The sequence below is a fragment of the Corvus moneduloides genome, chromosome Z (assembly GCF_009650955.1).
Source record: "Corvus moneduloides isolate bCorMon1 chromosome Z, bCorMon1.pri, whole genome shotgun sequence".
NCBI classification, from domain to species: domain Eukaryota; kingdom Metazoa; phylum Chordata; class Aves; order Passeriformes; family Corvidae; genus Corvus; species Corvus moneduloides.
Genome location: NC_045511.1, coordinates 15,007,461 through 15,020,246, shown reverse-complemented (window position 1 = coordinate 15,020,246; position 12,786 = coordinate 15,007,461). Strand labels below are relative to the sequence as shown.

Below are 12,786 nucleotides of genomic sequence, written 5' to 3'. Positions count from 1 at the left end.
CAGGTCACCAAATCCACCACCAACCCGGATGAGCTGGGCATACTGGCCAACCAACTCACCCATGACTATGGACAACTGGCACAAGAGGCCAAGCCGGCTGCCCTCACTGCTGAGAACGAGGAGGTACAAAACTGGGGGGAGTGCTGGAGCGTGCTGTGAGGCAGACCAGGGACTGTTGGGGCGTGAGAACTGAGGACAGGGACACTTGAACCTCCACTTGGAGCTGGGGGCAGGCAGCTTTCACACCTCCCCTGAAACATGGCATAGAAACAAAGAGCAAAGCTGTGTTTCCTTTTTCCTTCTCCTGAGTGGGAGGATTGGGAAAGAGGAGCTGGGTGACGGGTGTTTCCCAGCGGGTATCACAGATGCAGAGCTTGGTTCCCTGCTGACGCTGTCACACATACATTCCTCTGCAGATTGGCTCCCACATCAAGCGCCGGGTGCAGGAGCTGGGTCATGGCTGTGCTGCCCTGGTCACCAAGGCTGGAGCTCTGCAGTGCAGCCCCAGCGATGCCTACACCAAGAAGGAGCTGATAGAGAGTGCACGCAAGGTTTCTGAGAAGGTAGGTGGTTGAGAGAGGGGTTTGACAGCATGGTGAGGTGGGAGGGATACTGGATTCAGCCATGTGCCCTTGGAGCTACCACACTGGATCCTCTCCTGGTCCTGTTGGGTTCTGTTGACTCTCTTGGCCATGCTCCCCCTGCCCAGCTGATGGGGTGGAGGATGGATCCACCTCTGTAGACACTACAACAGCAGCTGGTGCTTGTGGTGGGTGAGTGTGATGTCTAGGTGCTGTAGCCTGCCTGGGAAAACTGACCTACACACTGGTGACAGGCCAGGGCTCTCCAGATCAGTTCTTGCAGAGTTGGGCAAAGCATCTGCAGCAATGCTTGCAGCTTGTGCTCAGTGATCAGTCTCCACCTTTTGCTGGCATCCTGTCCATTAAGCCAGTCTAAAGAGCAGAGCACACTTCTTAAGAACAGATGAAAGTGTGGCTTAAAAAGTCTGGTTGATAAGGATAGAGCAGCAGTGCTTTTAAGTACAAACACAAAAGTAAGCACTTGTCAATTGTGCCTGGCACCTCCATCTGCAGGACCTCCTGCAGGTCCTTCCTTTCCACAGTTGCTTTCCATTAGGAAGCTTGGTCTCCTGTGAGTGCTTGCCCAAGTACAAAAATTAAGAGCTAAAAGAAGGAACAAGTTGTGATAATTGTGCAGTTCTGATGCCCATTATTAGTAAGAGATCTTACTAATTTGAAAACTAGCAGAGTACAGCTAGTTAGACTACCAAACACGATAGGTGCAAGGTAAAAATAAATAACTGGAAGCTAAGAAGGAGTGTGCAGACCAAAGTATTCCCAGTTCCTCTCCTTGGTATGGAGCAGCTCCACCCTTGGACGTGTTGGAAGTGTATGCAGTGAGGGTTCCTGAGCCTGCTTTGCTCCCCCAGTCACTGTACTCGTACCCCACAGGTGTCTCATGTGCTGGCAGCTCTTCAGGCTGGGAACCGTGGGACACAAGCCTGCATCACAGCAGCCAGTGCTGTCTCCGGCATCATTGCTGACCTTGACACCACCATCATGTTTGCTACAGCAGGAACCCTCAACCGGGAGAACTCTGAGACCTTTGCTGACCACAGGTACCCAGGCGCTATGTCCAGCCTCTGCTCAGCCAGAGACAGGGGTGTCAGAGTGGTCCTTCTGAGCGCTTCACCAGTGCCAAGGAGAGCTTCAAGCTCAGATCATGCTGGCTCCATTTCCCGAAGCTCCAGCTTGTACATAAAAAACCCAGGGTCGACAGTCCCTCTGTACCCCAAGGACCATGTGTGCAGTAGAGGGCTGTGTCCTCCCTGACCCGCTTTTTCTCTGCAGGGAGGGCATCTTGAAGACAGCCAAGGCACTGGTGGAGGACACCAAGGTGTTGGTGCAGAACGCCACGGCCAGCCAGGAGAAGCTAGCCCAGGCTGCCCAGTCCTCTGTGTCCACCATCACTCGCCTGGCAGAGGTGGTGAAGCTGGGTGCTGCCAGCCTGGGATCTGAAGACCCAGAAACCCAGGTGTGTGACTGAATGTGTGGGCTGAGCAGAGGCTGCTGCTAGGTTGCTTGGAGGGGTTGAGGGATGCAGATGTCATGTGGTGCTCTGGGCTGGATCCCAAGAGTTGGGGAGAGAGGGGGCTGGGCTTTGGTCAGTGCTGGCTGAGCTAGACTCCATGTGGTGCCCAAATCTCTTACTACTGGGCCACGCCATCCCCAGCCTGAGTGTGACTGTAGCTCAGCCATTCCCATGGTCTTGCTCTCCCCAGGTGGTCCTGATCAATGCTGTGAAGGATGTGGCCAAGGCACTTGGAGACTTGATCGGTGCCACCAAAGCAGCTGCTGGCAAAGCTGGGGATGACCCTGCTGTCTACCAGCTGAAGAACTCTGCCAAGGTCTGTGCTGGTTATGATGGGAAGGAGCAGATGAGGCAGTGGGGCTGGAGAAAGAGATAGGTTTTTTTCTGCCTATCTGGGCACAGAAGCACAACTGGGGGGGCAGTCAGGACAAAAGGGTAGGAAGGGGCATGTAGAAGGTGGAACACAGCATGCAGAGAAGCAATTGAGGCAGTGTGAGTGGATTATGGGGATGGGACAGTTTTGGACCAATCCACAAGGGAAGGACAGGTGCAGGCAGCAGGCCAGAGCTTGTGTGGGGATTCACCTGCCTGTCTTTCTCTTTCCACAGGTGATGGTGACAAACGTCACTTCCTTGCTGAAGACAGTGAAGGCTGTAGAGGATGAGGCCACGAAGGGGACACGGGCGCTGGAGGCCACAATTGAGCACATTCGCCAGGAGCTGGCAGTGAGTACGGCCACGGTGCTGCCCCTGCCACACCACTTGCCCACAGCCCCGTGCCTCACCGCTGCCTCTCGCCTCGCAGGTCTTCTCCTCCCCTGTGCCTCCTGCCAAGGTCTCCACCCCGGAGGACTTCATCCGTATGACGAAAGGCATCACGATGGCCACAGCCAAAGCGGTGGCCGCTGGCAACTCGTGCCGGCAGGAGGATGTCATCGCCACGGCCAACCTGAGCCGCCGGGCCATTGCAGACATGCTGCGCTCCTGCAAGGTGGGGCGGGCAGTGGGGGTGAATCTGGTGTGGGTTTGTGGGTGGAGGCAGGGATGGTGCTGGATGTGAATCTGGGTTTCCCCTGTCTCCGGGTTGCAGGAAGCAGCCTACCACCCAGAGGTGAGCGGGGACGTGCGGCAGCGGGCGCTGCGCTTCGGCAAGGAGTGTGCTGATGGCTATCTGGAGCTGCTGGAGCATGTGCTAGTGGTGAGTGTCCCCACTCCAGTTCCCAGGGTGGGCAGAAGCTGATCGTGGACTGCCTGAGTGTTCCCCAAATCCCCAAGGTCCTCTGGGCTCTTCACCTCTTCCCACTAGGGCCTTTGCACAGCCCCCTTCACTGCTTGTGCTGGCACAGTGTGTGTCCATGGCCCTGCCATGGAAGCAGATGTCAGAGAGCTCAACAGGCTCTAAGAAATGTAATTTGCTAGTAACAGATGGAGATTAACTGGCCATAAACAGATGGAGGCTGGAAATCAACAACATGGTAGTATAATCTTGTAAAAATACAGCTTCCAGTAAAAGTGATAGGAATAACAGACCTCAGGCAGTGGGAAAACAAAGTGTGTAATGCCCACAGCACAATGTGTGGGAGATGGACGGTGCCTGCCAGAGCAAAGATAATGACTGCAAGCGCCCGCTGCACCCTTTTGATCCAGTCTCCCTCTGACTGAGTCTTCCCAAGGACTTCAGCTGCAACATTAGTTTACAACAAGTAAATTAAGCCTCTAGCATGGTAGAAAAGATCCAGTGAAGTCCTTCCAACAGTCTGCATTCTTGGCAAGACCACAGAAGTGGAGCCAGGGGCACTGTGGGGATGTGCACACTCAACCCATGGTGCTGTGAGATCCCTCAAACCAGGGTCAGGACAATGACAGTGATTCAGCTCTGTGTCAAGGTTGCACTAAGCTGGTTAGTGAGTGAGTGCTGTCTGGGATCACCAGATACAAAGCGATGGAGCCCAGGGTGTGGTTTCCTGCAGGGAACGCCCCTTCAGGCAGAGGGTAACCAGCACTGGCAGCAGCCGGAGGAGGTGGGCAGGAATTGATGGCTAGAAATTGAAGATGAGTAGAGGAGAAGTCAAAGGGTGGTTTTATTAAAGGGAGGTAACCACTGGGGTACAGTTCCAAGGGGAGCAGTGAGTTTTCCATCCTCTACATCTAGATCAAATGTCTGCCTGGAAGATGCTTCAGGCACACATGAATCATGGCAGCCAAGGCTGGAGTGCTGAGTAGAAATTCTCTGGCTGACCTGTTGTTAACAGATGATTAGGCTAATGACTTAGTGTGGCAGTGCCCGAGGTCAGCCTACTTGCAGGAACACGCCATTCCCCTGTATTTTGGGTGTTACCATCCCGCTGCCGTGCAATGTTTTGACTATCACACATTGGAACATTCCTTGAAATGTTCACTGGAGGTGCCTCTTAGTAAGCTCGTAGCCTCCGGGGTGCCTTCAGCTCCAGACAGAGATCATTTAGCAGTCTAAAACACGTTGTCAGAGCAGACAGCAGGCTTAATAATAAGGCATTTAGACTAGATGTGCTCATGAAGGCAAACCAGCCATCACTGTGTGCCATCAGCTTGAGTACTCTGAGCCTTACACAGCTCTGGTGAATGCTGGGATGGTCCAACACAAGGCCAGGAAAAAGCCATGACTTCCCCCAGTCTCCTTCTGTGAAGGCAGGAGTGAAGCTCATGGGTCCAGTTTATCAGAGCATAGCAGGTTCCTGGAAAACCACAAGCAGGAAGGATCTAGGGGAATGGGAGGGCAGATGGCAGATGGGGTGCAGCCTCATTCCCCAGCAGCAGCAAGGTCGTAGCTGCACACTGTGTCCCCAAGGGAACCACTGCCTTCCACGGAGCATGAACAAGTGTGGTTAGGGTTCAAGAATAAGGGTTATTTGTCTCAGGCTGGAAAACATGGCTCCCAGCAGAGGAGTGGGAAAGCCTGCATATTTCGCTGGGGAGGGGTAGGAATTTGAACCTCCATGGGGACTTGGTATTTGGTAACAATAGGTCTCTCCCTCCAAAAGCAGAGAGATTCCGTGGCTCAAAACTGCAGTGAAGCAATTCAGGGTGGCGAGAAATAAGGTGTAAAGGGTGTGAGGAGGAGAGTGGCTACTCTGAGTGTAGGTGGCTCCTCTGGCTGTGAGAGCCTCATCCCGGTGCCCTGTCTTGCCCATCTCTGCAAGGCTGAAGTAAGAGCTAATGATGGCAGCACAGCTCTCCACCCAGGATCTCTGATCCTTTTTTCCCACTTCTCCTCTTGGCTGCCCTTCACCCCTCACCAAAAAGCACCTACCTTCCCCTATCTCTGCTCCTCCTGGCTGGGGCGTTCACTGCTTTCTTTTCTCTCTTCTCCCTCCTCTCTGTCAGCCGGTGAGTAAGGCAACACTGGGGTGCCTGCTGGTCTCTAACCTCAGCATGAGCCTTGCTCATGGCGTGTCTGTGTGCCCAGCCCAGTGCTGGGGTGGCACTTGTGTGTGTCCACAGGGACCCTGGGGTCCATGCGTTTGTGTGTGTGTACTCACCCCTGCTCTAGCTGATGGGCAGCTGCTGCCTATGTGGTGCAAGTTGGGCCAGCAGTGAGCTCTGCTTGTGCATACAGACCCTGTGTGCGTGCACATGTGTGCTGTGGTGTGTGCATGTGTCCCTCCAACCCAGGGAAGGACCCTTAGGGTACTGCCTGCCACTTCATCCCGTTGGGGCCAGCCCTCCTTGGTGGGGACATGGCTCCAGGGTACCCCCCTTTGCCCAGCTTGCATTTGCAAACAAACCTCCAAAATGGAGACAGCGAAGGGGAAATGCTTCTGGAGCTTGAAATGATTTGCAGGGGAAAAATATTGGCCTGCGTAGCTGCTGAGTGCAGAAAGGCTTGTGCTGAGGGTCTTGTGTCTGAAAGATGTCCCAGAAGCTGTGGATGCAGAAGGGCCCTGGGGAAGCTCATCCTATCCTGGGGCATAAAGAGAATAGACAGAGTCACTTGAGAAAGCTGCTCAGACAGTGCCTGATGTGTACACGTGTGGGAGGGGGCTGGGGGATCCCACCCTCCTTCCCTGGGGAGCGCACCCCAAACAGACCTATGAAGTCCCCCTTTTCCAGGTGCTTACATCTGCTCCTTCCCCCCAGATCCTGCAGAAGCCAACTCACGAGCTGAAGCAGCAGCTGGCAGGCTACTCCAAGCGCGTGGCCAGCTCCGTCACCGAGCTCATCCAGGCAGCCGAGGCCATGAAAGGTATGGAAAGATCCTGCTCAAAGGGGCAGGACCAAGGGCTGGGATTAGGGTGGAGGGCTCAGCAGCTGCTGGAGGAGGTAGGGAAAGTCGGAAATGAGGCTGCATGCAGGTGTAACCTGCCTGGTTTCCCGGTGTTCCTAGGGACAGAGTGGGTTGACCCAGAAGACCCCACTGTCATCGCTGAGAATGAGCTGCTGGGGGCAGCAGCTGCCATTGAGGCTGCAGCCAAGAAGCTGGAGCAGCTGAAACCAAGAGCCAAGCCCAAGGTAGCAGTGCTGAGCCTTGTCTGACCCTCGTGCTTAGCTTGGGGTGGGCTGGGGCTCTCCTGCCTGTGCTTTAGCCAGGTTTGAAGCCCCATCTGACAGCTGGTCCCTCTTCCTGTACTCCTGCTACCTCCCACATTCCCAGCTGGACTTTCCTCAGGTAGCCTATGCTGCACCCCATAGCCCTTAATCCGGCTTTGTATGTGCCTCCCTCGGCCCCCTGGAGCCATCCTTCTGTTCTGCTCCATCTATCCCAGCACTCCTGCTTGGGACTCACACTCTGCTTTTGCCCACAGCAAGCAGACGAGAGCCTGAACTTTGAGGAGCAGATCCTGGAAGCTGCCAAATCCATTGCTGCAGCCACAAGTGCCCTGGTGAAGGCAGCCTCAGCAGCCCAGCGAGAATTAGTGGCCCAAGGAAAAGTAAGGCCATAAGATGGGAAGAAGAAAATGTAGAGAAGGGTTCTCCCCTCTTCTGCGGCTACTTGTAACCCTCATGCCCTGTGACAAGAGGTGTGCAGGGTGATGACCTTTCTTCCTCCCCTCCTTCCTCATAGGTGGGTGCCATCCCAGCCAACGCAGTGGATGATGGACAGTGGTCCCAGGGTCTCATTTCAGCCGTGAGTATCAAGGTCGTGCTGAGGGGTTGAGGGGGAAACCTTCCTCTTGACTCCTGCTTCAAACATGAGGGTGCTCTGCCCTTTTGCTTCTCCTCAGTGGAAGAAGCAGCCATGCTTCTTCCTTCCTCTCCCACATGCTGTGGAAGCTGTTTTTTTCCATCCCGTGCCCCACAACCTCCTTGGAGCCAATCGGGGCTCCTGTACCCTCCCTGACAGCCTTTCTTGCCACAGGCACGCCTGGTGGCTGCTGCCACCAACAACCTGTGCGAAGCCGCCAACGCTGCAGTGCAGGGCCATGCCAGTGAGGAGAAGCTCATCTCATCTGCCAAGCAGGTGGCTGCTTCCACAGCCCAGCTCCTGGTGGCCTGTAAGGTGAAGGCTGACCATGACTCAGAGGCCATGAAGCGGCTCCAGGTGAGTATTAGGCTGCCTCTTCAGCCCCTGTTGCTTGAGAGGTGGCTGGGAGTGGGGTGAGAGCATGTGGGTGTTCTCCAGGGCTCATGCTCCCTGCCTGCGTGCTGTCAGTGGGAAGTTCACTGGAACACAGGCTCCAGGTTGTTTGGATTTCACTTCTAGCTGTGTGCCAGGCATGTGAGTGATGCTGGGCTGCTCAGCTTGGCAGCATTCAGGAACAATGAACTGGCACAGGAATAGCTGAAATGGGTGCACTTTTTCACTGGCATTCAAGAGGTTAATGTGTGGGGGGGCATGTTCTGTATCACTGTTAATCCTCAGAGGCCATGGCACACAGGAGGTTAATGCCCATGTGTTAACCCTGGGTTAACCTGGGGTCTCAGCACTGGGGCCGAGGGCTGGGAAGAGTCAGCAGGGCTGCCTCCCAGTCCCAGTCCCTGCCCCGCTCCTCCAAGAGGAGCCAGAGCCTGGCTGGGAGCAGAAGCGCCTGAAATGGTCATGAGCGGGTGACAAGGCAGCGAGCCATGTAAAGGAATCCCTGCCTGCAGCTCCCAGCACTCCTGGCTGCCTGTCCTGCCTGCTGGCCCAGCCTGGGCTGGGGCAGGAGTTCCTTCACACCCCCGGGCAACAATCATACCCTGGGGCTGTGAGTCATGCTGACATTCTCCTCCTCCCTGCTGCAGGCCGCTGGAAATGCCGTGAAGAGAGCATCAGACAATCTGGTGAAGGCAGCGCAGAAGGCAGCTGCCTTCCAGGACCATGATGAAACGGTGGTGGTGAAGGAGAAGATGGTCGGAGGAATTGCACAGGTGAGTGAGGCTGCTCCAACAGGGCAGGAGCAGCTCTAGGTGCCACCACAACCTGTGTGTGCTGGTCTCAGGAACATGTCCTACCACTCACCAGCACAGGTCATGTCTTGAGAGAGCCTCACAAAAATGCTGTGGGTTCACCCATCCCACTGAGCACCAGTTAAACAATGAGGCCTCACTTTGTCTGCCGCAAGTAGCAGTGGGTGATGGTGCATGCTCCCAGGAGTGTAAAGCCCTGGCTTCCCCTTGGTGCAGAGCCCACAGTATCCCAGTGTCTGTGACACATGGAAAAGGCAGAGCAGTGGGTAGAGGGTGAGATCTACCTAGTGTGGGGTGCCACAGTCCCAGTGCTGGCTCCGTGCAGCTGAGACCCTCTACACAGCACATGGGGCTGAGCCCTGGGAGCTGTGCTGTTCTGCTTATCTCCAGAGTACCATGCTCCCACCCCAGGGACAAACAGCCCTCATGCTCAGTGAGGCAGTGGCTGTGATGGGAGGGAAGGAGCAGCTGGAGAACCCAGCTCTGGGGTTGACATTGCCGGTGGCAGAGGCTCTGGCCATCCCTGTGGGAGGCAGCTGTGACCCTGGGGCTCTCTCCTGGCAGATCATCGCCGCCCAGGAGGAGATGCTGCGCAAGGAGCGGGAGCTGGAAGAGGCGCGGAAGAAGCTGGCGATGATCCGGCAGCAGCAGTACAAATTCCTGCCCTCGGAGCTGCGGGACGAGGAGCAGAACTGAGCCGCACGCCCTCCCACCGCTCACCGCACAGACTGCTGCCTGCCCACCCGCCCACCTGCCTGCTCCTATTTAAGACGACCTGCCACAAGCGAAGGGCTGTCTGGGCTAGACCAGAGCTCTGCCCGCACCCAGAGCAATGGGACTAACTCAGTTGCCCCTCCAAGCCGGTGCCTCACCAGCAACTCCGCTTCGCTGCCCAGCCCATCTTCCCATGCACACCCAAGGCACAATCAGAGCGCTCGGAGGGACTCGGTTGGGGTGGGAGCCGGGGCTGCACTGGCTCAGGGCTCACCCGCCAGCCCCGGGGTGCGGGCCCACAGAGCTCTCCACTGCAAGGGGATATTTACTTGTGCCTTCTTCGTTCCCTCCTGTGCCCCTTTTTTCTCTCTCCTCCGTGCAGGATGGGGACAGGCGGGGGGCTTGCCCTCTCCTGTGCAATGGTGTGCAGGGAGCAGCTGCCCCTCGCTAAGCTCTTGCACGGAGCTGTCTTTCACCTCTAAGGCCTTATTGCTGGCTGAATCTTCCTCTATAGCTACCCTGGAAGGCACTGAGTCCACCCCATGACTATCTTCTTCAGCCCAGGCTCCTCTGGGGAGCAGCAGGGCTGGAAGCCACAGTGCCTCCACTCAGGATGGGGGATGATGTGTTGAGTTCACCCCCAGACCTGTTTTTTGCCTTCCCGCAGGGCTTCCCCCCAACTGCGGCCCCAGCCAGCTCTGCCTTCCTCCTTCTTCCCAAGTGCCTGCATTGTTTTCCAAGATCTACAGTATTTTTGTAACTTTTCCATTTCTCTAGTATTGAGCCTGCAGCTTTCAAAGTTCATTTATTTCCCTGCCAGCTCATGCTCTGCCCACTAACACCCAGCTCTCGCCAGGGTCCCGTAGCCCAGCATCCCACCCCTCCTTGGCTCCGGGACCCCCGTCCCTTCCCCTTTGCACTCGCTGAGGCTTCTCTCACCATTTTGATACTTTAAGCATCCCATATTAAAGATTGAAGGAAACCAGCTCCCCCCCAAGCCTCCGGGGTGGGGTGGGGGATGCCAGTGTCTCCTCAGAAAGACGCTTTCATCAATAAAATCTGGTTTTCCTGCTTTCTTGCCAACTGGGTATCAACAGGCCTCTCCAGGAGACGGGGAGGGCAGGGGGGCCTGGGCTCCTTCCCTGCCGGCAAAGGGAGGGGGGGAGTGTACCACGGGTGCTTATACAGCATGGAAAATATTTGAGGCACGTCCAGCCCCAGGCACCCGGCAGGCCGGACCCCCGCTGCCAGCCATGTGCCGGCCTCGCAGGTGCTGCCGGGGGGCCACCACTGCAGGAGGGGGCCTTGGGGATTTTGTTTCTGGGGGATTTGGGCTTCAGGGAAGGCGGGGGGGGGTGTTATGTGTGTGTGGAGCTGAGCTCCTGGCCCCATTCCTGCTACTAGCCAAATACACTCCTGGGTAGGGTGCCATAGGGTGCAGGTGGGGGACCTCCCACCCCGTAGTCACTGGTGGCCCATCAGTGGGGAGCAGTGTGGTGTGGTGTGGGTCTGGGAATGTGGCCGGAGCCCTCCCGGCTGCTGGCGTTGATCTCACGCCCCGAAATAGCCCCCCAGAGCCAACCTGTGCGGGCAGCAGCTGCCCCAGTGTGTCCCCACCTGTTCCCACCCCGTCACTCAGCAGGGATTTGGGGGGCCTAAGCAGTGGCAGGGCAGGCAGGGGTGATGTGGGGTGCAACAGGGACATTGCGGGGTGCAACAGGGGCACGGCCAGGTTGGCACGTGTCCCTTGCCTCTGGGGCTGTTCCTGGTAGTGTGAGCTATAAACATCATCGGTGGCAAGGGCAGCATCCCACAGTATCCCAGAGAGCAACTCCTGTCCCCTTGTGGTCACGTCCCTGGGGGTGTGGAGGGGCTGTTTCTCCTGAGACACTCACCCCTGGCCAGGATCCAGGGTGGATTTGTGGCTCTCACAGGCATCCCAATACTCCCAGCTGTCCCCTGACAATCTGCGCTGGCCTGACCCGGCACCAGGCTCTCACCCAGGTACCGGCTTGGACATGGGGCCCTTCAGAGTGTCCAGCAAGGACAGTGAGCAGGCACAGCATGGCAGCAGCCCTGGCCTCACCCTGGCATCCTGGGGACAAGGGAGCTCCAGTACTTCCTGCACAGTGCTGCAAGCATATCGACTGCTGTGTCCTCCAGCTTGGGTACAAGAGGTGGTGGCACAAACACCAGGGAAGGGACATGGGGGTGTGATTAACCACCGCCCCTCAATCTCACATACTGATCAAAGGGTTATTTTGGCAGGCAGGTTCAGGAAAGCACATACAGAGGTTTGGAGCTGGGATGACACAGTCATGAGGTCCCAGGCCTCTGCAGGGATCCAAATTCAACTAAGTTGGAGGTTAGTGGGCAAACCATGTCCCAACTTCTTGGGGAGCCCAGGGATGAGGTGATAGGCTGCAGCATGGATTGCACCTGGGAAGGTCCCATTAGTTGTCAGGATGAGCCCTTCCTTGGGAGTAAGGTCTGACCCTAGAGTGAAACATGGAGGGGGTTGCCATCCTTGGAGACCTTAGCCCAGGACAAGCCTGGGCATGGGGTAGCAATGGGAGGGATGTGCACCCACAACTCTCTGCACCCTCTTGTCTCACAGGTTACCCCAGAGGATGGACTGAAGGGCAGAGTCATGGGCCTCAGCACCTGGATAATTCCAGCAGTGTCCATCAGACATGGCTATGATGCCTGGAGCAAAGGGGAGGGGGTTGAGAGGGAAAGCAGCATCCTTTGGGGGCACATCCGAGGGCTGGCCTGGCTCCAGGGTAACTTCCTTGCTCCTTGCACCACGCCCATCATTATATTTGCCCCATGCACTGAGTACATGAAGTTGCTCAAGCCCATGAAGTTGCTCCAGGCTGAAACATCTCGCAGAAAAAACAATTACTCTCTCCCAGGAATGATGGCAGATGGATCTTTCCCCTCCCCTCAGAAGCCACACGCTGGCAGCTACAGACCCTTCTTGTCCAAATATGTGCCTAATTCATCAATACTAATAGCCACTCTCCAGAGTCCAGCAGTGGCTCTTCTCCTTTCCCCATGGAGCCAGCAGCCACTTGGTCCTCAGCTATTCCACCCCTCCTATGCCCTCTACCATCTGGGCCTGAGGGCTCCTAAAAGGCACTTTCTCCAGCTGTCAAAATCTTTTTGTTCCTCTCTGCTTGGAGCATTGGTGTCGAGAAGTTGCGTCAAGCAAGGACTGGCTGCAGCCCAGGGGCAGTGGGCTGGGGGAGCCTGTGCACCCCTCCTGTCCCCATCCCATCCCCGCTTTTCACACGTGCCACACGGCTCCCATGGCCCCTCCACCAGCTCCTTCCAGCCCCCCCGACCCACAGCCCACCCTGCAGCTGGGAATGTGCCAGAAGCATTTACGATCGTTATTAAAGTACAGGTTATTTTTGGAGGAGCTGGGATTTGAAAGGTTTGCATTTTTTTGCCTGTGGAATACAGTTTATTTAGAGCAGAAAGATGAAGAGGGGCAGTGAGCTGCCTGTATGCTCTGTGTCACCCTGAAATGCCATTGTATGGGCTGTGCATGTGCCAGGTGTCCCTGTGGGTGCCAGGGACAGTGACACCA

At 56.3% G+C, this 12,786-nt stretch overlaps 1 protein-coding gene across 3 annotated transcripts in view; it reads left to right on the top strand.

Annotated features, from left to right (window-relative positions):
- The window catches only part of TLN1 (talin 1), a 34,911-nt gene extending 24,637 nt beyond the window's left edge, over positions 1-10,274 (top strand). For all 3 annotated transcript variants that reach the window (XM_032095160.1, XM_032095162.1, XM_032095161.1), the window contains 15 exons: positions 4-123; positions 417-563; positions 1,473-1,639; positions 1,872-2,055; positions 2,303-2,428; positions 2,721-2,837; positions 2,917-3,102; positions 3,202-3,309; positions 6,228-6,333; positions 6,475-6,599; positions 6,893-7,018; positions 7,153-7,215; positions 7,447-7,629; positions 8,313-8,438; positions 9,042-10,274. In XM_032095160.1, coding sequence (XP_031951051.1) covers positions 4-123; positions 417-563; positions 1,473-1,639; positions 1,872-2,055; positions 2,303-2,428; positions 2,721-2,837; positions 2,917-3,102; positions 3,202-3,309; positions 6,228-6,333; positions 6,475-6,599; positions 6,893-7,018; positions 7,153-7,215; positions 7,447-7,629; positions 8,313-8,438; positions 9,042-9,173 — 2,016 coding nt within the window. In that variant the 3' untranslated portion in view covers positions 9,174-10,274. The remainder of the gene's footprint in view (positions 1-3; positions 124-416; positions 564-1,472; positions 1,640-1,871; positions 2,056-2,302; positions 2,429-2,720; positions 2,838-2,916; positions 3,103-3,201; positions 3,310-6,227; positions 6,334-6,474; positions 6,600-6,892; positions 7,019-7,152; positions 7,216-7,446; positions 7,630-8,312; positions 8,439-9,041) is intronic.
- Positions 10,275-12,786: the final 2,512 nt, after the last annotated feature.